We start from the raw sequence: 24,138 nt of genomic DNA, 5'->3' as shown, positions 1-24,138 counted from the left end.
CATTATTGCTTATTTTTGTGATTATTGTAGTTTTGATTTCTCTTTTGCGCTCTTTTTGTACTCTTATGTTTGTTAAGCCTCGTGTCTGACAGCCTGAGACCAAGGAGTTAGAATCTTCCATTACAGGGTTATAGCTGGTGGACCTGCTGGTGCTTATGCCTCTGGCCAGGAAGTACTGTCACAGTTCCTCACTCATGAACGAGGTCCCCCAATCGCTGTGGATGTACTCAGGGTACCCGAACAGGGTGAACATATTGCGCAGCGTCTTGATTACCGTCGCCGAGATCATATCCAGGAAGGGAATAGCAAAGGGGAACCTGGAGAACTCATCCACCACCGACAGGAAGTAGGCATTCCTATTTGTAGTGGGTAGGGAGCCCTTGAAATTGACACTGAGCCATTCAAAGGGGCGTGTGGCCTTGATGAGGTGTGCCTTTTCGGGTCTGTAGAACTGCGGCTTACATTCAGTGCAGACTTGGCAGCATCTGGTAGTGGACCGGACGTCCTCAACGGAGTATGGAAGGTTCTGAGTCTTGATGAAGTGGTACAACCTTGTGACTCCGGGGTGGGAAAGATTGTTGTGGAGGGTCTAGAGATGGTCAAGATGCGCACTGGTGCATGTCCCCTGGGATCGTTGAGTTTACCTGGTCGGTACAAGATGTCGTAATTATAGATGGAGAGATAGATCCTCCACCTAAGAATCTTGTCATTCTTGATTTTATCTCGCTGTTTAGTTTTAAACATGAAGGCCATGGTCTCCTGGTCTGTCAGCAAGGTAAAACGTTTACCGGCCAGGTAATGTCGCCAGTGGCGCACCGCCTCAACAATCACCTTCTCGACTGAGGAGTGACGTCCCTCAGGACCGTGCAGGGTGCGGGAGAAAAAAGCTACTGGCCTGCCTGCCTGCCTGGTTAAGAGTGGCAGCCAGTGCAAAATCGGAGGCGTCGCTCTCCACCTGAAATGGGATGGACTCGTCCACGGCATGCATCGTGTCCTTTGTGAAGAATGCAGCTTGGGCTTTCGCCAATAACAGAAAGGTTGTGGACTTAATCAGGGGTGGGCTTTATCGGTGTAATTGGGCACCCATTGTGCATAATAGGAAAACAGTCCCAGGCACTTTTTAGTGCATTTAGGGTGTTGGGACTGGGAGCTCCAAAAGGGGTCGCATACGTCGGAGTCCGGGACAATGACACCATGTGCCACGACAGAACCGAGAAGGCCCAGACAATCTGTGTTGAACTGCTCTCTAAGATATGCCACCTAATTTCACAATTTTTTTTTAACTCAAAGATGCATGAATCTTTGAGATTTTTTATTACAGCAGTTTGTGAGAATCAAACACTCTGCAGGTGGATTGATTTTAATATATTAAGGGAATCAAGGGATCTAGAGTTAATGGAGGAAAGAAGTACTGAGGTAAAAGAAGACATAATCTAATTGAGCAATAGATCAGGTATGAGGGGCCAAATGGCCTACCCCATTTCTCTCTTTCTGATGTTTTTATTCACATCAAGATTCAATCCACAAAAAATGAATCCTCTGAAATAGTCAAAATAAAAGTCAACAAAAATTAATGTAAAATATTTTCTGTAACTCACTACGATAATCAGAGCCCACATTGACATAATTATTTTACTTATTATTCTAGATACCTGTTTTGATCTTGGCCTAACCAGGACCAGGTTCAATTCTTTTTCAAAGATTTATAGATAATAAGCAATCACCATCAAAATCTCATTTTATAGGTCTTTTGAATAGAGGAAATTTCCACACATTTCATTTCAATCCCTCCATGCACGATCCTGACACAGCCCTATGCTGAATAATACGAATGTTGTGTTTTGTTACTTTTAACCACCTCTTCCATCACTTTCTAAATACTAAATCTAACTACTGTATTTTAAGTTTACGACAATTATTTTGCTCTTCCTTTGAATGTTCTCCAGAGCCTTTATATTTCCAAACAAGTAAGGAAATCACAACTAGGCAGAATATTCATAAGTCAAAATTTTGGACTAGAATGAAATGTTTTTACTAAAAAATAAATGCCTTAGCAATATAATTCAATTTTTTATCTGTTTGACCACTGCCTTGTGAATTTTAAGATCTGCCAAATTTTGACAGATTTGACATCTATACCCAAGTAAGCAAAGGACCTGAAATTATTATACATTTTTGAAATGATTAATTTTTCAGAAATATAGCAAATGCATTCTTACAAAAGCTTAAGCAAATTTGTTATTTAACTACTGTACAATGTTGGCAAGTTGCAAGGGCTACACTTTCAAAAGATTTCAGTCAGAAAAGCAGAGAGAAGAATAATGAATTTCCAGTGTAAGTTGTGAACAATAGAAGTTACTATTGTACCACTAAAGTTAAAAGGAGATGCAGAATTAAAGTGGAGTTGAAAAACTGAAGAAATGGAGAGAAAGTTGCATTAAATTACAGAGTCAAGAGAATTTAGATTGCAGCTATCAAAGGATTTTGGCTCTTTACAGTGCCTGCACAAAATACAGTAGATAATATATCTTCTATTTGCATACTTGTCCAAGAAACACTGCAAACCTGGATTAGTTGCAAATTTTGCAACTATCTCAAGCCAATCTGAAAGAATGAAATTTGGCAAGGGTTATCACCATCACAATGGAAATGTTATAATGGCTGACAAGAACTTGATAAATGAGGTAGATTTTCGAAGGTGGAATGAAAGCAGAAAGGCGAAGGGAGGGAATTCCAGAACTTTAGGACTACAAGATTGCTAAGACAGGAAATAATATTTCCAATTGCATTAGAACGCCTATATCCTCCGTGCTCTCGCACCTACTCTTGGTGGCAATCAATTGACAGTCCGGGGTGAGGTTTGCAAATAAAAAATATGCAGTTAATTTCATTTCATAAGGCAGCTCGAGAAGGAAAAGAAAGCTGGTTTGTAATACAGTAAACATATAGTCGGGTATCCATAGTTAGCAGTACGTCGGGACGCACTGGAAACCTCAATCTTAACCCTTATTAATTAAGAGCTTTATCGTGGTGCATCTGTCATTCAGATCGGGTCCCAGACAGGGCACGTATACATAAAGAGATAGTTTCAGGAAATACTATAAATTGCAACAGGCTCTTAATAGAACGGAAAGTGTCAAGCAGAGAGTTGACAGGGAATGAAAACTCGCGGAACCCTCCTACCTACGCCAGGGTCTGTTTTCGCTCCCTTCGCCGACGCCAGGGTCTGCCTCATCTCAACAACCAGGATGCAAAGGAACACTTTCTTGAAGTTTGACAGCATTTGTTCAGCGGGAATAAGATCAATGTGACATTTTTACGGGCCAAACAGCCGTTCTTTCCCTCGCCCCATGAAATTCAGTCAAACGCGGGCACTGAAACATCATGGAGAGAATCAACCTCCCTCACCCCCAAAGCATTTTAACAAATCTCTCCCCCCCCCCCCGACACGTAAACCTTTTGTGACATCTTGGTTTAAGTCTCGCGACATTTTGGGTTTGATGCCGGGTGATGAGCTGGGGCGAGCTCGCTCACGGGGAACGTGGGTTCCCACCTGCTGCAGGGGCCGGGACAGGGGCCAGGGCTCGCTCACGGGGAACTAGTGTTCCCACCTGCTGCAGGGGCAGAGACAGGGGCAGGGTCAGGGGCCAGGGCTCGCTCACGGGGAACTAGTGTTCCCACCTGCTGCAGGGGCAGGGGCCGGGTCAGGGGCCGGGTCAGGGGCCAGGGCTCGCTCAGGGTGGAACGTGGGTTCCCAGCTGCTGCAGGGGCCAGGGCTCGCTCACGGGGAACTAGTGTTCCCACCTGCTGCAGGGGCAGGGACAGGGACCGGGACAGGGGCCAGGGCTCGCTCACGGGGAACTAGTGTTCCCACCTGCTGCAGGGGCAGGGACAGGGGCCAGGGCTCGCTCACGGGGAACTGGTGTTCCCACCTGCTGCAGGGGCAGGGGCCGGGTCAGGGGCCGGGTCAGGGGCCAGGGCTCGCTCAGGGTGGAACGTGGGTTCCCAGCTGCTGCAGGGGCCGGGACAGGGGCCAGGGCTCGCTCACGGGGAATGTGGGTTCCCACCTGCTGCAGGGGCCGGGACAGGGGCCAGGGCTCGCTCACGGGGAACTAGTGTTCCCACCTGCTGCAGGGGCAGGGACAGGGGCCGGGACAGGGGCCAGGGCTCGCTCACGGGGAACTGGTGTTCCCACCTGCTGCAGGGGCAGGGGCAGGGGCCGGGACAGGGGCCAGGGCTCGCTCACGGGGAACTGGTGTTCCCACCTGCTGCAGGGGCAGGGGCCGGGTCAGGGGCCAGGGCTCGCTCAGGGTGGAACGTGGGTTCCCAGCTGCTGCAGGGGCCAGGGCTCGCTCACGGGGAACTAGTGTTCCCACCTGCTGCAGGGGCAGGGACAGGGGCCGGGACAGGGGCCAGGGCTCGCTCACGGGGAACTGGTGTTCCCACCTGCTGCAGGGGCAGGGGCCGGGTCAGGGGCCAGGGCTCGCTCAGGGTGGAACGTGGGTTCCCAGCTGCTGCAGGGGCCAGGGCTCGCTCACGGGAAACTAGTGTTCCCACCTGCTGCAGGGGCAGGGACAGGGACCGGGACAGGGGCCAGGGCTCGCTCACGGGGAACTAGTGTTCCCACCTGCTGCAGGGGCAGAGACAGGGGCAGGGACAGGGGCCAGGGCTCGCTCACGGGGAACGTGGGTTCCCACCTGCTGCAGGGGCAGGGACCGGGACAGGGGCCAGGGCTCGCTCACGGGGAACTAGTGTTCCCACCTGCTGCAGGGGCAGGGACAGGGGCCGGGACAGGGGCCAGGGCTCGCTCACGGGGAACTGGTGTTCCCACCTGCTGCAGGGGCAGGGGCCGGGTCAGGGGCCAGGGCTCGCTCAGGGTGGAACGTGGGTTCCCAGCTGCTGCAGGGGCCAGGGCTCGCTCACGGGGAACTAGTGTTCCCACCTGCTGCAGGGGCAGGGACCGGGACAGGGGCCAGGGCTCGCTCACGGGGAACTAGTGTTCCCACCTGCTGCAGGGGCAGGGACAGGGGCCGGGACAGGGGCCAGGGCTCGCTCACGGGGAACTGGTGTTCCCACCTGCTGCAGGGGCAGGGGCAGGGGCCGGGACAGGGGCCAGGGCTCGCTCACGGGGAACTGGTGTTCCCACCTGCTGCAGGGGCAGGGGCAGGGGCCGGGACAGGGGCCAGGGCTCGCTCACGGGGAACTGGTGTTCCCACCTGCTGCAGGGGCAGGGGCCGGGACAGGGGCCAGGGCTCGCTCACGGGGAACTGGTGTTCCCACCTGCTGCAGGGGCAGGGGCCGGGTCAGGGGCCAGGGCTCGCTCAGGGGCCAGGGCTCGCTCAGGGTGGAACGTGGGTTCCCAGCTGATGCAGGGGCCAGGGCTCGCTCACGGGGAACTAGTGTTCCCACCTGCTGCAGGGGCAGGGACCGGGACAGGGGCCAGGGCTCGCTCACGGGGAACTAGTGTTCCCACCTGCTGCAGGGGCAGGGACAGGGGCCGGGACAGGGGCCAGGGCTCGCTCACGGGGAACTGGTGTTCCCACCTGCTGCAGGGGCAGGGGCAGGGGCCGGGACAGGGGCCAGGGCTCGCTCACGGGGAACTGGTGTTCCCAGCTGCTGCAGGGGCAGGGACAGGGGCCGGGACAGGGGCCAGGGCTCGCTCACGGGGAACTGGTGTTCCCACCTGCTGCAGGGGCAGGGGCCGGGACAGGGGCCAGGGCTCGCTCACGGGGAACTAGTGTTCCCACCTGCTGCAGGGGCAGGGACCGGGACAGGGGCCAGGGCTCGCTCACGGGGAACTAGTGTTCCCACCTGCTGCAGGGGCAGGGACAGGGGCCGGGACAGGGGCCAGGGCTCGCTCACGGGGAACTGGTGTTCCCACCTGCTGCAGGGGCAGGGGCCGGGTCAGGGGCCAGTGCTCGCTCAGGGTGGAACGTGGGTTCCCAGCTGCTGCAGGGGCCAGGGCTCGCTCACGGGGAACTAGTGTTCCCACCTGCTGCAGGGTCAGGGACAGGGACCGGGACAGGGGCCAGGGCTCGCTCACGGGGAACTAGTGTTCCCACCTGCTGCAGGGGCAGAGACAGGGGCAGGGACAGGGGCCAGGGCTCGCTCACGGGGAACGTGGGTTCCCACCTGCTGCAGGGGCAGGGACCGGGACAGGGGCCAGGGCTCGCTCACGGGGAACTAGTGTTCCCACCTGCTGCAGAGGCAGGGACAGGGGCCGGGACAGGGGCCAGGGCTCGCTCACGGGGAACTGGTGTTCCCACCTGCTGCAGGGGCAGGGGCAGGGGCCGGGACAGGGGCCAGGGCTCGCTCACGGGGAACTGGTGTTCCCACCTGCTGCAGGGGCAGGGGCCGGGACAGGGGCCAGGGCTCGCTCACGGGGAACTGGTGTTCCCACCTGCTGCAGGGGCAGGGGCCGGGTCAGGGGCCAGGGCTCGCTCAGGGGCCAGGGCTCGCTCAGGGTGGAACGTGGGTTCCCAGCTGCTGCAGGGGCCAGGGCTCGCTCACGGGGAACTAGTGTTCCCACCTGCTGCAGGGGCAGGGACAGGGACCGGGACAGGGGCCAGGGCTCGCTCACGGGGAACTAGTGTTCCCACCTGCTGCAGGGGCAGGGACAGGGGCCGGGACAGGGGCCAGGGCTCGCTCACGGGGAACTGGTGTTCCCACCTGCTGCAGGGGCAGGGGCAGGGGCCGGGACAGGGGCCAGGGCTCGCTCACGGGGAACTGGTGTTCCCACCTGCTGCAGGGGCAGGGACAGGGGCCAGGGCTCGCTCAGGGTGGAACGTGGGTTCCCAGCTGCTGCAGGGGCCAGGGCTCGCTCACGGGGAACTAGTGTTCCCAGCTGCTGCAGGGGCAGGGACCGGGACAGGGGCCAGGGCTCGCTCACGGGGAACTAGTGTTCCCACCTGCTGCAGGGGCAGGGACAGGGGCCGGGACAGGGGCCAGGGCTCGCTCACGGGGAACTGGTGTTCCCACCTGCTGCAGGGGCAGGGGCCGGGACAGGGGCCAGGGCTCGCTCACGGGGAACTGGTGTTCCCACCTGCTGCAGGGGCAGTGGCAGGGGCCGGGACAGGGGCCAGGGCTCGCTCACGGGGAACTGGTGTTCCCACCTGCTGCAGGGGCAGGGACAGGGGCCAGGGCTCGCTCAGGGTGGAACGTGGGTTCCCAGCTGCTGCAGGGGCCAGGGCTCGCTCACGGGGAACTAGTGTTCCCAGCTGCTGCAGGGGCAGGGACCGGGACAGGGGCCAGGGCTCGCTCACGGGGAACTAGTGTTCCCACCTGCTGCAGGGGCAGGGACAGGGGCCGGGACAGGGGCCAGGGCTCGCTCACGGGGAACTGGTGTTCCCACCTGCTGCAGGGGCAGGGGCCGGGACAGGGGCCAGGGCTCGCTCACGGGGAACTGGTGTTCCCACCTGCTGCAGGGGCAGTGGCAGGGGCCGGGACAGGGGCCAGGGCTCGCTCACGGGGAACTGGTGTTCCCACCTGCTGCAGGGGCAGGGACAGGGGCCAGGGCTCGCTCAGGGTGGAACGTGGGTTCCCAGCTGCTGCAGGGGCCAGGGCTCGCTCACGGGGAACTAGTGTTCCCAGCTGCTGCAGGGGCAGGGACCGGGACAGGGGCCAGGGCTCGCTCACGGGGAACTAGTGTTCCCACCTGCTGCAGGGGCAGGGGCCGGGACAGGGGCCAGGGCTCGCTCACGGGGAACTGGTGTTCCCACCTGCTGCAGGGGCAGGGGCCGGGACAGGGGCCAGGGCTCGCTCACGGGGAACTGGTGTTCCCACCTGCTGCAGGGGCAGGGACAGGGGCCAGGGCTCGCTCACGGGGAACGCGTGTTCCCAGTTCCTTTTTTTTTTGTTGCTCTTACCTTGAAGAAGGGCTCAGGTCCAAAACGTCGGTAATTTATAAAAATATATGGACGCTGCAAATCCAGCTGAGTTTCTCCAGCATTTCTGTGTGTTTTTACTACAATCACAGAACCTGCAGACTTGAAAAAAACCACAAATGCTGGGGAGACTTGGCCGGACAAACAGTGCCTTTATGTAGCAAAGATGAATGTACATCACCATCTTCATCTTTGCTACATAAAGGCACTTTGACCTGCTGAGTTTCTCCAGCATTTGTGTGTTTTTTTTTCCTCACTTAACCAAAGTGTCAATATCCTGTGTTGTATCTTCAGACTTGATCAGCTGAGAAAAGTACACAGTAGTTTTACAATATTTTTTTCCCAAACAGAAATCACAAAACCCTTGTCAAAATTTGTGCCATGGAATGAAATTTTCTCTTAAGGAGCATGAGAAAAAATAAACAATTTGAAAAACATTTAAAATATTTTTATTTTTAATCACACAATCATGTGGCTTTAGATTTAACATCTCACTATTGATTGGATTGGCAGTCACAACAGTTTAACTTTTTTGCTCCAGATTCCAGCATCGGCCATGTCTTGTGTCTTTTGAATTTCATTTTGTATTTGGTCATATGTTTTTACATATGCCATGGTTACCACATAGAAGAAGGTATGCCGTGCTTTTTTTTAGGTGTCACCAAAAACGGCCACAAGGAGGTGCCAGAGGCACCCCCTGAGGTGCCAGAGCTGCCCTCTGAGGTTCCAGAGCGGGTGCTCCGGTGAGCTCTGGCAGCACTGCCCTCCTGCGTAGGAAATCTTGAAATAGAATTTCTTGAAATGAGCATGTCACAACATTTGTTGTTTTGTGGCAGCATTACAGCACAAATCATATCGCACGGTTTGAGGCTCAAACCGTGCATCTTGGCGCCTCACAGTTTGGCGGGCAGCAACCTCCTTTGAAGAAGACCGCAGAGCCCACCTCACTGACAAAAGGCAAAGGAGGAAAAACCCAACACCCAACCCCAACCAACCAATTTTCCCTTGCAACCGCTGCAATCGTGTCTGCCTGTCCCGCATCGGACTTGTCAGCCACAAACGAGCCTGCAGCTGACGTGGACTTTTTACCCCCTCCATAAATCTTCGTCCGCGAAGCCAAGCCAAAGACAGCACAAATATTGCTCTAAATTAATTTCAAAAGTAAATAATTAGTGCAAGAAAATAGGAGGGTGAGATAGTGTCTGGGGTTATTGTCCATTCAGAAATCTGATGGCAAAGGGGAAGAAGCTGTCCTTATGCTCATCTTTAGGCTCCTGTACCTTTTTCCTGAATGTAGCAGTGTGAAGAGGGCATGGCCAGGGTTGTGGAGGTCCTTGAGGATAGAGGCTGCTTTCTTAATATACCAGCTTTTGTCTACAATTGAGTGAAGACTGATGCCCATGATGGCGCTGACTGAATTAATAACTCTCAGAAGTTTTTTTCCTGTCCTGTGTATTGGCACCTCCATTGATCAGCTAAAGCTAACTGATCCCAATTGATTTCCATTTAGAGCACTGGATTCACTTGGGTCTCCAGAGTGGTTAAAGCCATCATGAGCCAATGCAAGACTTGAAAACTCTCTGCAAAAATCACAGGCATCAGTTCTTTCCATTTCAGCCTGAGCATTACCATTGTTTTCGCACAGATGCTGCCTGATCTGCTGAGTTTTCAGTTTTTTTTTAGTTTCAGATTACTAGCATCTGAAATTTTTTGCCGTCTTATTACTACTTAGTGCACCCACATTTCTCTTTCAGCAATGGTCATTTTATGAAATTGTTCAATTCTAGCACTTTCACCTTGTTCACTCACATCCGTTAGTCATAGGATTTTTTTTTAGTTAAGGTGTTGACTGAAGCTTGCTTCCACAGCTGCAGCTCATCCTCAGTGATTGCTGGGTCTCATTTATTTTATGTTGATTCCAATTGAAATTCCATCTTTCACATTTCATATGCAATATGATGGCAGAAATGTTCAAGATATTGAGAAGGGGAAAACCAAAGGTGTACAATCCAATGAATTTTGTCACCCTGGAAATGCACCCTACAGGAATATGGAGGAGTTCATCTTCAATGTCTTTGTTGATTTCAATCTGAACCAGTAATGCATCTGTTCTGGTTGGGATTCAGTGCATATCCCAGTACTAACCAGTATGGATACTCCCATAGTGCAGCAGAAGTATAGGTTATTGTCTGATTCCTCTATGGCTTTTTTTGCCATCCCAAACTGCTCTAAATAGAATTCTAATTTGCAGTCAGGTGGGCAGAAGATGCTGTTTTAGAGCAAATAGAAACCACAAGGGACAAACTTTTACCACCTTGGTACAGATTGCTGTTCCTCAGCAATAGAAACAGATTAACTACCTCAGTAGTTGATCCTCAACCTTCAATTCTTTGCTGATTCAAGTGCTTGTCTGCTTATTTTTTTAAATGCTCTATGCCCCTCATAATTTTGTATAGCTCCAACAGGTCTCCTCTCAGCTTCCTCTGCTCCTAGGCAAACAAAACCAGTCTACCTAGTGAGTCTCTCGACATAACTGAAATGCTCCATCCCAGACAACATCAAGTGGACCTCCTCTGCCCTTTCTCCAGTGCAATTCTGTCCTTCAGAGAGGAGTGGGGGAGGCAACCAAAACTACACACAATAGACTAGACCATCTGTGGTTAAAATATTTTGTTAAGCAGTTTCATAAACACCTTGCTCTTACATTCTATGGTCTGGCTATTGAAGGCAAGTATTCCATATGCCTTCTTCAAACACATTACTGTCTATCATTTTTCTAAATCTTTGTTGAATGTCATCCAGCCTCATATCCTCTGTCCAAGTTAACAGTCATGTCCCTAATGATATGATGGGCTGCAAGCTGTAGTATATTGTAGCGATACTACAGTAGTGGGTTGTGTAAGAGGGGTTGGTGAGTCAGCATGGAAGCGGAAGATTGAACATTTAGTTGAATGGTGTACTAACAACAGCCTCTCATGCTTTATCACCAAAACAAGGAACGGATTGTGGATTTCAGAAGGGGAAAACCAAAGGTGTACAATCCAATGAATTTTGTTGGGGGGGGGGAGATGTGGAAAGGGTTGGTAAATTTAAATACCTGTGTCACTTTTTTGGAGAACCTTTCCTGGACCCAAAACAGGAATGCCATTGGGAAGGAAGAACATCAGTATATCTACTTTCTCAGGAATTTGTGGAGGTTTGGTATGACATTGAAAACGTTGGGAAACTTCTACAGATGTGTAGTGGAAAGTGTGCTGATTGGCTGCATCATGACCTGGTATGGGAACACCAATATTGCTGAGCAGAAAGCCTTGGAAAAGGAGGTGGACATAGCCTAGTACGTCACAGGCTAAACTTTCCCCACCATCAAGAAAATGTTGCTATCAGAGAGCAGCAGCAATCATCAAGGATGCACACCACCCAGGACATGCTCTGTTCTCGCTGCTGCCTTCAGGAAAGAGGTTTACCTCATGTAATAATCATGTAATAATCATGTAATAAAAGTAAATCCCCCTATTTTGAGCCCAAAAATCTGGTATTTTCCAGTTATCACTGTAAAGGTTGAGCCCCCCCCCCCCCCATTTTGGCATTAGCCGCCCAACTGACAGAGCTCACAATGCCTTAATCACAGACTTTCTCCTAGCCCCCAGCTGCCTGCCCACTGGAGCTCCTGACCTCTCAACTGCAAACTCTCGCCTTGGCCCCACCTGCACACTCATCTGAGCTCCCGATGCCCCTACTGTAGACTCTTGCCTAGGCCCTAGTCCACCCATCTGAGTTCCCAATGCCCCAACCACAGACTCTCACCTAGGACGCAGCCGCCCCCACATCCAAACTCTCAATGCCCCTAACACAGATTTACCACCTAGTCCTGGGCACCCACCCATCCTAGCTCCTGATGCCTCAAACAACACGGTCAAAATGAGCATGCGTGAAATACTTGACCTCTTAAATTTTACTCTAAAAATTGGTCCAAAAAATTGACTGTTATACGTGTATATATGGTAGGTGCCACAAGACTCATACAAAAGACAAGTTTGGGAACAGTTACTACCCCTCCACCATCAGATTCCTCAACAATAAACCCAACCAGAGACTCATTTAAGGGCTCTTACTTTGCACATTTTTTATTATTTAATATTTATTTTCTGTATTGCACAGTTTGTTTGCACTTCCTTCTTGTTTCTCTATCACTTACATATCTTTGAGTTTTTTTTTTCATTATCAATAAGTAAAATTCTGCCTGGCCCGCAGAAAAAAAATCTCAGGTTTGTATGGATATTATATACTGTAAGCATTCTGACAATAATCTGAACTTTGAGATAAGATGCCAGAGTCCAGACTGATCTGACACAAAGGATTCAACACAGCAGAGAACTACAGGCACTCATGAGGAATGTGGTCCATGGGTATGTGCTGTTCTTTCTCTTCTCCCTCAAGTTTCCTGGGCCACCTGCTTCCAATAATTGCCCAGTTGCTCAAATTTGTGCAGCACACCTAACAGAACCACCAATGAAGTTTGATAAAGAGGAGTGAATAAAAAAATGCAAAGCATCAGTCCAGAAGTTTATCTGTCTGCTTGCAGTTCCCTTCAGGAAACCTTCAAAGTTCACAGTGGCAAGCTGTAGAATTAGTTTGAAAGCTAACTATTTATTTAAATAGTCTCTTTGGCTTGGCTTCGCGGACGAAGATTTATGGAGGGGGTAAATGTCCACGTCAGCTGCAGGCTCGTTTGTGGCTGACAAGTCCGATGCGGGACAGGCAGACACGGTTGCAGCGGTTGCAGGGGAAAATTTGTTGATTGGGGTTGGGTGTTGGGTTTTTCCTCCTTTGTCTTTTGTCAGTGAGGTGAGCTCTGCGGTCTTCTTCAAAAGGAGGTTGCTGCCCGCCGAACTGTGAGGCGCCAAGATGCACGGTTTGAGGCGATATCAGCCCACTGGTGGTGGTCAATGTGGCAGGCTCAATTTTAGTCATCCCAAAAAGCATAGCTTATGTATTAAAAGCTCCTAGGATCTGATGTAGTATCAGATTTAATTTTACAAATTGTTTAATTTCCATAGAATTACCATATTTTTGTACTATCTGCCAGTACATCAAATAAATGATTAATAAACTATTAATTAAGCTGACCGGAGCAAAATATTTTCAGCGGTTATGATTCAACACTATCAGATTTTTTTAGTTGTCCTAAGGAAATGAAGTAAGATGGATGGAAAGGAGGTATATTTGGTAGGAATCTTGATTACCTGTAGTGAATGGCAGAGGGATGAAAAATGTAATCCTTTCAGTCAGAGTTAGATATGTAAAGCAAAAATAGAATTCAGGTACAATGTCTTAATGTCCTGTTTCAGTCATCAAATCACAAAAGAAAGATTAAAGCCCCACACTGACTAACATAAAATGTAAAACTAGTTGATTTTTATTTGTCTTTTGGCTGTCAGTAAGATAAATTCATTTTGTTCTGTTTATCATTTCTACTTACGCCTTACAATAGATTGATTTTAGTTCACTGATTTTAATATATTTTAGCTACAAATGTATTTTTAACCATCAGTTTCACTATCAGTAAACATATATCTAACTGTAGTTGTTTTACTACATGGTTCATTATCCTCTACACAGTACCAGTCACTTGAACCAATCATCGTTGTAGGAATTAATAAATCAATCTCTGGTGAATCAAGGCCAGAAGGGTTCCTTTCAGAATTTTCAACTGAAGTCAAAGATGTTTCCAAATCTGTGAAGATACTTTTATGATCCTGAAAACAACATTTATTCTTTAATGCTTTTTGGGAATATTCTTGAGAAGTTGATGGAGAACTCATTTGGTGAGAAATTCTGCTCATGCTTTCTTTTAAATTAGTGCAATTACTTAAGACATCGGCCTGGGACTTGTCCATGAGGACTGAAATCTTCATGGATTTGACATCATCTTCATTTGGAAAATAACTCTGCATAAAGTTTAGAAGTGCTTCCCTTGATTTTAAGCTATTTAGAGAGCATCGAGACTTGTTTCCAAACTCATCAGCTACATCTGAACTTGAAGAAGTTTGTGAAGATGACTCAGACCTTGGTGTTGAAACATCAATTGATAAAGTAGATAGATATTCTCGGTAAGAACTCTGAGATGACGATGTAATATCAGATGAATTATTACATGGCAAAATTTCTTGACTTTTGGATTGAAAAACTGATGAAGTTTGTACCACTTTATCCAGGCACGAAGCAATGCTGTTATTGTTGCAATCTTCTGACGATTCTCTAGAAGCTAGAACATATAGAAACCATTTTGTGAGCATATTTCAATTTACAACCTTCTGTCTTCTATTTGCTCAAAATGATATAAGAATGTTTATTATGAACCAAAAATGTGTAATTTCTAATGTATATTTTTGTTGGTATTAAATATAAGTTAAATTTTTATTGAATACTTATAATAATTAATATGAGTATTACATCATGTTAAAAAAGTTACATTGTTGTTTCATAATAATTAAGGGATTAACCCAGCAATTCATTGCAACATATTCATTCTGCCTTATTTATAATATAAAACCACTAATAACTATTCAGGAGTTAGCACCTATAGAAGGGAACATAAATTATTCCTGTAGAATGAAGGTGACTCAAGTGGCTTCAACATGCACTGAATAGGCATTAAATTTTGGCTCAAGCAATGTATGCAGAAGATTAGTTTCTCATCCATAGGAAATAATTTGGGGAAGAGGTAACAGAGGATGTAGCTCTTGAATGTTTAGCATTATGACTTTGGGTGCATAGCTGAAAAAAATTAAATGCAATTCCAGTCAATCTCAGTTTTGAGAATATCAGCTTTTCTAATATCTGAAGTCAGTAAATGTCTTCTGCAGATTATTCAAAATATATAGGAAACTAGCCATCAAGGATGCAGTCATACCTGCACAACAGGAGACATTGAGATGATGAGTATGGTTTATGCAGACCCGTTTACTACTTTCCTTTTCATTCTCTATTCTGCATTGCCAACTTCAACTGGTTTCCACAGATTTTTATTTTGTCACGGTTGTGTACTTACCTGCACTGGGAGTAGTGCCAGTTGTCGCTGATGACATATTTGAGGAGACGCGGGGGAGTAATAGCGCACATACTTGGGTTAAGGCTGCATACGTGGTGGTGGATATTAGACAGAGGAGGAGGAGAGTGAGAAGTTCAAGATCACCCATGTAGTGTTTGGTGGGATAAAGAATTCAGTGTTGAGTCTGAGTGGAATAAAGAGAGTCAACTCCATTCTGTGCTGAAAAAAACGAGCAAGTGTATTCTTTAATTGTGTGTAAACTGGGTAAATTACTGCAGCTACAACTGGTAATCCTGAGGGTTCACAGCACCTTCTAGGTTAAAATGGAAATAGATGAAGAGGATAAACCTCTTACAGGAGGAGTCGGAGAGGTCAAGTTAGAGGTTTCCCCCCTTTTTATTAATAATGCACCAGCATGGTCACAATCCTCAAGGCATGATTCTCCGCCCTTAGTGTGACAAGACAGAAGACAAAATTCAGTCTACTTCTGGCTCGTCTTCCAGAGTAGATTGCTTGTGAAGTGAAGGATGTTTTAGTTGATCCGGATGATAATCTCCCTGCTACTCGGGGGCTTACTTAGCCATCGGGGAAGGCTCATATTGCTGAGTTGCTAGCTGTTGACAGCCTAGGCCAGGGGTCTGCAACCTGCGGCTCCGGAGCCACATGCCGCTCTTTCATCCCTCTGTCGTGCCTCCCTGTGGCTTTGAAAAAATAATTTGAATACAGGAAATGGCTATTTTATTTAAATTATGTTTTTATTTAATTAGTTTTATCTATGTAATAATTATTATTTCAGAGATTAAGGTGATCTTGTACATTAAAATAAAATGTGTTGTAATATTTTGTCGATCAAAATTTGCGTCACAGCGCTGTAGTTGCTGACACCACTGTATGCGTCACCTGTCGCCACCCGGCAAATGACTTGTTTTGAACTTTTGACCCTCAGTCAGCTAACCATGGATAAATCATGTATCTGATGAAACTAGAACATTTAATGCTTCATGGACAGATTCATTTGCTTTCACTGCTGACAAAGCTGGTTTACCTGTCTGCTTAATATGTGGCGAGAAATTAGCAAACAACAAAAAAATCAAATGTTGAAAGACATTTCCAGAATAAACACACAGCTTTTGCTGAAAAATACCCACCTGGAGATGAAAGAAAAAGAGCAGTTTTGGAACTGCTGCGGAAAGCTGATCAGAGTAAAATTACTTTGAAAAATTGGATGAAATCTTCAAATTCAAGTACTTCTGCTAGTTTTGTGGCAGCTCAGGAGATAGCCAAGCACAGGAAGCCATTCACAGATGGGGAATATATAAAAGAATCGTTTATCAAGATATCAGAACATCTATTCTCGGACTTCAAAAACAAGAGTGAAATTGTTCAGAAAATCAGAGATATGCCACTCTCTGCAAAGACCATCAAGGACAGGACCATAAAAATGGCAGCAAATATCTCCAGTCAACTAATTAGGGACACTAATTCGGCTCCAGCGTACTCAATCGCCTGTGACGAATCAAAAGATGTAAGTGATATTCAGCAAATACCGCTATTATGCAGATATGTGAACTCTGTTGGGCCACAGGAAGAAATCATTGAGTTGATACCACTTAAAGGCTAAACACAGGGGGAGGACATCTGTGAGGCTGTGTTAGATTATTTAAAGACCAAAGAAATAAACACCACCCACTTGGTGTCAGTGGCTACTGATGGGGTACCAAGTATGACTGGAGCACAGAAGGGTTTTGTGATTTTACTGCAGAAGTCGCTAGAAAGAAAACTGCTGATATTTCACTGCATTCTGCATCAAGAGGCAATGTCCGCTCAAACCTTTCCTCTGGAATGCACAGATATCTTGTCATACAGATAGTGAACAAAATAATAGCAAAAGGATTAAACCACCGTCAGTTCCGTTCATTATTGGAAGAAGTTATAGCACATACTCTGATCTCCTGCTGCACAACAAAGTCCGGTGGCTGTCCAAAGGGGAGGTGCTGAAGCAGTTTGCTGTGTGTCTGGTGCTTGTAAAAACTTTCCTGGAAAGCAAAGGGCTCACCTTTCTGGAGCTAAAACAGCAGGATGGGCTGGAAAAGCCACACTTCATGGTGGATATGACAGTGCACCTTAACATGCTGAACAAAAGTCTTCAGGGGAAAGGAGGCACAGTCCTGCAGATGCTGGAGGATGTTTTGGCATTTGAGCGCAAGATGACAGTGTTTGCTAGAGATGTACAGAGAGGTACGCTGTCTCACTTCCCCTCTTTGAGAGAGTTCAAAGAAGCACACAATCAGATCAATTACAAGTATTTACAGCGTGCAATCATTGCCATGCAAACTGTGTTTGGGGAAAGATTCTGTGAGTTCAGAGAGGAAAAAAAACATTTTGTCCTTCCCTGTCATTCCCCTAAACATCGATTTATCCGTTGAATATGACTGCATTTACGGATGTAAGTCAACCCAATCTTGAGATTGAACTGGCCGATATAGCTGACTAAGACTTATGGGTGTCTAAGTTCAGAAGCTTGACTGCTAATCTTGAAGATGTTGTTCGTCAGAAGGCCATTCTTGCTCAGAAGCACAAATGGAGTGAAATTGAAAAACCGGACAAATTTGTGTTAAAAACATGGAATTCAATTCCCGACACTTATATGAACGTGAAAAAAATATGCATTCGGAGTCCGGTCGATCTTTGGATCCACATACTCGTGCAAGCAGGTTTTCTCCACCGTGAACTACATAAAAAGCAAACATCGATTGCGGCTCATGGATGACAGCATGCAATCCTGCGTGAAGATTGAAGTGACGTCTTACAGCCCTGATATTGATCAGCTGTGCAGTGAGGTTCAGGAGCAGAAGTCACATTAACCAGGTGAAAGAAATCATTGAATGAGTTATTATTTTGCAAATATATATTTTTATATTGGACCCTGAACTGATGTAGTTGTGTTTTATATTTAGGTTGGAGGTTGACTGCTGTAGCTACATGACTGAGGAAATCAATGGATGACGGCAACTTTCAGAATAAAATACAAACTGGCATATTTTTGTTTGCTTTTTTTAATTAAAGCCAATATTTCTTTTTTAAAAAATTCCACAAATAAGGGATGGACTCAAACAGGCCCGCATTGTGTATTTTATTTGAAACTTATACGTGCCAGTGTCTTTTTTTCAGAGTTCAAAAGAATTTGTTGTTTTGCTTTGTTACAAAAGAAATAAAATGTCAGTATTTTTCTGTTTGTAGTTCCTTTGTTTCATAAATGCAACAAATTATAGTCCTTATATACATAGCATAAGTGTAATTAAACTATATATGTGGTGTTTTCTTTTAGGGATCAAACTGGTTTTGTGGCTCCAGATGGGCCCAAACGGCTCTTTTAATGGTGAAGGTTGCAGACCCCTGGTCTAGGCAATAGGCAACCGTCACATATGCTGAGAAGAAGGAACAGGCTAGCTGGGATGGACTCTGTTGAAGGGGATTTTTGGAAGCAAAGGTTCCTCCAATATTTACCTCATCGAGTTCAAGGACTTTCGAGTGTCTATTCTCGATGAATTGGCAGATCATGCCCATGACCTCCACAATGAAGACGGAGGCATTGCCTAGTCAGAAGAGAAAATGCAGCTGGAACAATTGCTTATTGCACGTTGTGAACCGCCTGTACCTTATCAACCAAAGATAAATGAGTTGGAGCAGTAAATAACAGCACTGACCATGAAGGTCCAGGCTTTGAGCACCCAACAAAATTCCTCCCATACGTGGCAGAGGTGATGGGTAGCATATTTGTTGGAAGCACCGGAAGTTTGGTGCTGCTGTCTGGTCCTGTTAGCCATCTTGCAATTTCTACAAATGTCAGCTCATCTGCTGCCATCTCTTCCTCAAAGGCCATCTCTCAGGAATTCAATTTTTTGAGAATTCCGGTGCAGAAATTTCTGTGGTCCCTCCAACCCCCGAGGAATGCAAACACCCTAATATGTCATGTGTTCCTTCAGCCGCAAATGATTTTCATATTCAAACATATGGCCAGAGGTCACTCACGCTAGATTTTTAAGTCTCAATAAGCCTTTTAAGTGGGTGTTCACTGTTACACAAGTGGCAAATTCCATTTTGGGAGAAGATTTCCTGTCACATTTTTTGTTGCTGATGGAATTTAAAAATTGCTGTGTTGTGGACCGCAGCTCTTGTATGCAAGTGAACTGTATTTGTTGTCCCTCCAGTGTTGTCACCTGCCTGAAGAGTCTCCAACCTGCCTCCTATCCTTTCCAAGCATTGCTCCAGAATTTCCCTCTCCTAGTAACCCCATTGAATTGGCATGCAGACATTAAACATGCAGTAACCCACCACATAGAGACTCAGAGTCCTCCAGTTGCAACACAGGCTTGTGGATTACCCCTGGACCATTTTCAAATCACAAAAAATGGAATTCGACCACATACAAGAGCTGGGCATAGTCCACAAATCTGACAGCTGCTGAGCCTCACCATTGCATATGGTTCCAAAAAAAGTCTCCTGGAAATTGGTAGCCATGTGGTGATTATCGTGCCTTGAACAATTCCACTGTGACTGATCGATGCTACATTCCAAATGTACAAATCTTCTCAGTGAACTTCCGTGGCAAAAGTGTGTTTGCGAAAATAAATCTAGTATGTGCTTACTATCAGATTCCAGTAGATCCTTCCGATGTTGCTAAGACGGCACTAATTACCCATTTTGGCATGTTTAAGTTTCTGCAATGCCATTCGGTCTGTGGAATGCAGCTCAAACATTCCAATGGTTTACAGACCACGTTCTCTCTGGCCTCAATTTTTTATTTGTCTATATCGACAATATTCTTGTAGTGAGTGTGGATGAAGAGGAAGACAAACGCCATCTTATATTATTGTTCCAGAGACTTGATAATTTGGCATTGTAATCAATCCAAATGTGTTTTTGGTGCTGCTGGTCTTATATTTTTGGGGAATAGAATTACGTTGCGTGGTATCTTGCCCGATGAAACAAAAGTGCAAGAAATTCAAGATTTTATAACACCTATTACGTTTGGCTAGTTATGACATTTTTTTTTAGGGATGATGAATTTCTACCACTTTTCCCTGCTGTAAGTCGCAACATTTCTATTACCCCCTACTGAACAACTAAAAGGATCTGACAAGTCCGTTTCTAAAAGACCATTGAGTTTGGGAGACAATTTCATCTATGTGAAGCTGTGCTTGTGAATACCACAATGCTTGTACACCAAAAGCCCAATGCCTTGCTCTTTCTTACCATGGATGCCTCTGTCAGTGGCGTGGGAGAAGTGTTAGACCAACGAGTCCATGGGCAATTGGAACCTTTGGCGTTTTTTTTTTACCTAAGCTGTCACTGGCTCAGGTAAAGTATAGTATATTTGGTCAAAAACTCCTAGCCATCTATCTCGCAGTGAAACATTAAATTAATAAAAAATTAATTTAGACATAGAGCACAGTAACAAGCCTTATATACATAGCATAAGTGTAATTAAACTATATATGTGATGTTTTCTTAATTTTAGGGATCAAACTGGTCCATGCTGAGTCCATGAGTCCGTGCTGCTCAATTTACACCCAATTAACCTACACCCCAGGTACATTTCAAACAGTGGGAGGAAACCGGAGCTCCTGGAGGAAACACGGGGATAATGTTTAAACTTCTTACAGACAGTGTGGGATTTGAACCCTCGTCCTGATCACTGGGGCTGTAAAGGTAATGTGCTAACTGCTATGCCAACCATGCTGCCTTAATTTCTGTTTTTTGTCACCCTTTCATCATTTATATGGGCCACCAGGCTCTTACACATACTGCAAGTATGAGCGTGCATCTCTACTCACCATGGGAAATTTGGCACTTGGACTCCATCTTACAATTTTCTTTGGACATATGACACATCCAAGGGAAGGCGAATGCTGTGGCTGACACCCTGTCCAGGCACAATATTGACACCTTATATACAATAACGGCCATCTATTTCACTGTCATGGCTTGTGCACAGCACACCAATCCCGATCTCATCTGATATCACTGGATCAACACAGGTCTTCATCTACAAGATGTAAGCCTGGATGTATCAGGTGAAACATTGGCCTATGATCTGTCCACAGAAAGACCTACACCTTTTCTGCCTGCGGCAATGAGGCAGGAGATTTTTGAGGCTCTTCATAATCTACTTTATCTTAGTAGAAGAGCATCAATCAAACTGATTACTGTACACTTTACCTGGCCTCGTGTTAAACAGGATGTTGGATTGTGGTCAAGGACCTGCTTGCTGTGTCAATGCTCTAAAGTCTACAGACACACGATATTCCGGGCACTATTACAATAGATCGAGACAGCATTGTTCTCAGCTCTCACTGATCTTTTGGGCACCCTCTGTATTTGAACTACAGCTTACTACCTGAGGGCCAATGGCCTTGTAGAGCAATTCCATCGCCAATTGAAAGCAGCATTGACAGCAGGTGGTAATGCATCTATGCGGAGCGAGCGTTTGCCCATGGTTCTCCTTGGTGTGTGTACTGCAGTAAAGGCAGATCTTGGATGTTCAGTGGTAGAAATGGTATATGGCACCACGCTGACTTTGCCCAGTGAGTTTGTAAATCCAAGTCCAGGGACAACACTCTATGATCCAGCGAGTTACGTTGATCATCTTAGGGAAAACATGAGATTGCTCAGACCTACTCCTACGCAACATGTGTCACCTGCAGTGTCTATGCCGGATTATTTACAATGCTGTACTCCTGTTCTTTTGGCATGATGCTGTTTGTAAACCACTTTAACCCATTTACGATGGGCCTTCTGAAGTCTTACAACCACCCAAAGACTCTTGTGACTCACAGAAATGGGAAAGCTGACATGGTCTCCTTTGCCAGATTGAAGCTGGTGTATATCAATGGTCCATGTTCTGTGTCAGTGCTAGAGTCAGAGGGCCAGTCATACCCATGTCAGTCAGAGCGAACATCACTTGCTTTGCACTATTGTTTGAGGTCGGGCCAGACTGTCAGCCCTCCAGACCATTATATAGCAGGACAGATTCAATCAGCACCTCCTTGCATGGCTCAGAGGTTGAGTGGGGTGCTGTCGTGGTCCTATACTTACCTGTGTTGGGGACCACTGATGAAGTACATGAGGTGACGTGCAGGAGTAATAGAGCACATGTGTGGGTTAGTTCAGAAGGCTGCATAAGTGGGATGGATCTCAGACGCAGGAGGAGGAGAGTGAGAGCGTGATCACCCATGTGACGAAGAGCCAACAAAATGTCAGAGGGGTTTGGCTGGGTGGTGTCTGGTGGGATGAAGAATTCTGTGTTTTGTCTGAGTGGAATAAAAAGAGTCGACTGCATTTTGTGGTGGAAAAAGCAAGTGAGTGTATTCTTTAAATTGTGTGTAAGCTGTTCTTCCTTCATACTAAAAGTTGACTCATTGTGTGCTAATGGAATTCGGACATTGGCCTTGATTTCGCTGAAATTGCACATACTGTGCTCTCAACAGGAGGACAACTTTTTTGCCCTTTTACCTCCAGTGCTCTTTAAGCATCAGAAACATGACAGTTCTTTAAAAAAAAACCCCAGCAGACACCAATAGGCTGCAGTGTGCAGCAGGCTCTGAGCTTTTTGATATTACTGATCACTGCCCTCCAAAAGCATTCTCAATAGCTCATCTCTGAAGATAAAGCTACTGTAAAGCCAGGTACAATGTTGGATAAACAAGCACTAAAAACATGTAAAAAAGTTATAAAAGAATGATCCTCATTTATTTATATTAATGATAGGAATTTTGAAATATTATTCATGGAAATGCATTTCATTTTTTTCTCTGGATTTGATGTTAGTATTTGCAATAAGGTGAACACAATATTCATAAGGTCAATCTGAAAGCCAAGCCGACATACAGCAGGTTCTGGAGCTCATTCAAGAATGTATTAACAATGAAATGACTAGGTCCAATAAGAAAGAGTATAACAATTTCCCCAAAGAGTATAACAATTTCCCCATGACATCAAATGCAAAACAAAAACACAGCATGGACATTCTGGGAGCTGTTACTGATTAGAACTGGCAGGAGAATTCACTTTCTGCTTCCTAAATTTTCTGCACATTAGTTATTTAGCTTCTAATTAGCTACTACAACACAGAACCACAGAACAATACAGCATAGAAAATAGGCACTTTGGCCCTTCTAGTCTTTGCCGAACGATTATTCTACCTAGACCCTCTGATCTGCACCCAGTCCAAACCCCTCCCGTCCATGTACCTGTCCAAAATTATCTTAAATGCTAAAATTGAGCCCGCATTCACCACTTCAGCTGGCAGCACGTTCCACACTTCCACTACTCTGTCTGAAGAAGTTCCCCCTAATGTTCTGCCGAAGCCATTCCCCTTTCACCCTTAACCCATGCCCTCTGGTTTGTATCTCACCTAACCTCAGTGGAAAAAGCCTACTGACATTTACTCTGTCTATACCTTTCATAATTTTGTATACCTGTATCAAAGCTCCCTTCATTCTTCTAAGGTCCAGGGGAAAAAAAATCCTAATCTGTTTAACCTTTCTGTGTAATTCAGTTCCTGAAGTCTTAGCAACACCTGAGTAAATCTTGTCTGCTCTGTTTCAATCTAATTGATGTCTTTCCTGTAGTTAGATGATCAAAATTGCCCAAAATACTCCAAATTTGGCCTCACCTATGTCCTATACAAAGTTACCTTAATATGCAACTCCTATACTCAATACTTTGATTAATGAAGGCCAATATGCCAAAAGCTCTCTTTACAACCTATCTACCTGTGACGCCTCTTTCAGGGAAATAGGATCTGTATTCCTAGATCCCTCTGTTCTAACGAACACCACAATGCCCTACCATTTACCGTGTATGTCCTATCTTGGTGTTTCCTTCCAAAATACAACACCTTACATTTGTCTGCATTAAATTCCATCTGCCGTTTTTCCTTCTGCAAGCTTTGAAAGCTTTCCTCGCTGTTCACAATGCCTCCAATCTTTGTGTTATCTGCACACTTGCTGATCGATTTTACTACATTATCATCCAGATTATTGATATAGTAGACAAACAATAATAGTCCGAGCACAATGATCCCTGAGGCACACCACTGCAGGTAGACCCCTACTTATGATGGGGGTCCATTCCTGGACTTGCATTGTAAGTTGAAATGATAGTAAGTTGAAGCAATATTGCCCTCTACCCTTTTTT

At 46.5% G+C, this 24,138-nt stretch overlaps 2 protein-coding genes across 22 annotated transcripts in view; both read right to left on the bottom strand.

The window, feature by feature from the left end:
* Window positions 1–3,417, bottom strand: part of LOC138763824 (uncharacterized) — a 43,522-nt gene extending 40,105 nt beyond the window's left edge. For 3 of the 5 annotated variants that reach the window (XM_069938616.1, XM_069938617.1, XM_069938618.1), the window contains exon 1: window positions 3,184–3,417. In XM_069938616.1, the coding sequence (XP_069794717.1) occupies window positions 3,184–3,283 (100 nt within the window). In that variant the 5' untranslated portion in view covers window positions 3,284–3,417. The remainder of the gene's footprint in view (window positions 1–3,183) is intronic. The other 2 variants (XM_069938619.1, XM_069938620.1) reach the window with 2 other exon arrangements.
* Window positions 3,418–13,281: 9,864 nt separating this feature from the next.
* The window catches only part of LOC138763819 (serine-rich adhesin for platelets-like), a 173,277-nt gene continuing 162,420 nt past the window's right edge, over window positions 13,282–24,138 (bottom strand). For 15 of the 17 annotated variants that reach the window (XM_069938595.1, XM_069938596.1, XM_069938598.1 and 12 more), the window contains one exon: window positions 13,282–14,151. In XM_069938595.1, the coding sequence (XP_069794696.1) occupies window positions 13,427–14,151 (725 nt within the window). In that variant the 3' untranslated portion in view covers window positions 13,282–13,426. The remainder of the gene's footprint in view (window positions 14,152–24,138) is intronic. The other 2 variants (XM_069938612.1, XM_069938611.1) reach the window with 2 other exon arrangements.

This window comes from Narcine bancroftii, chromosome 5 (genome assembly GCF_036971445.1).
Source record: "Narcine bancroftii isolate sNarBan1 chromosome 5, sNarBan1.hap1, whole genome shotgun sequence".
NCBI classification, from domain to species: Eukaryota; Metazoa; Chordata; class Chondrichthyes; order Torpediniformes; family Narcinidae; genus Narcine; species Narcine bancroftii.
This window is presented reverse-complemented; position numbering and strand designations above follow the sequence as displayed.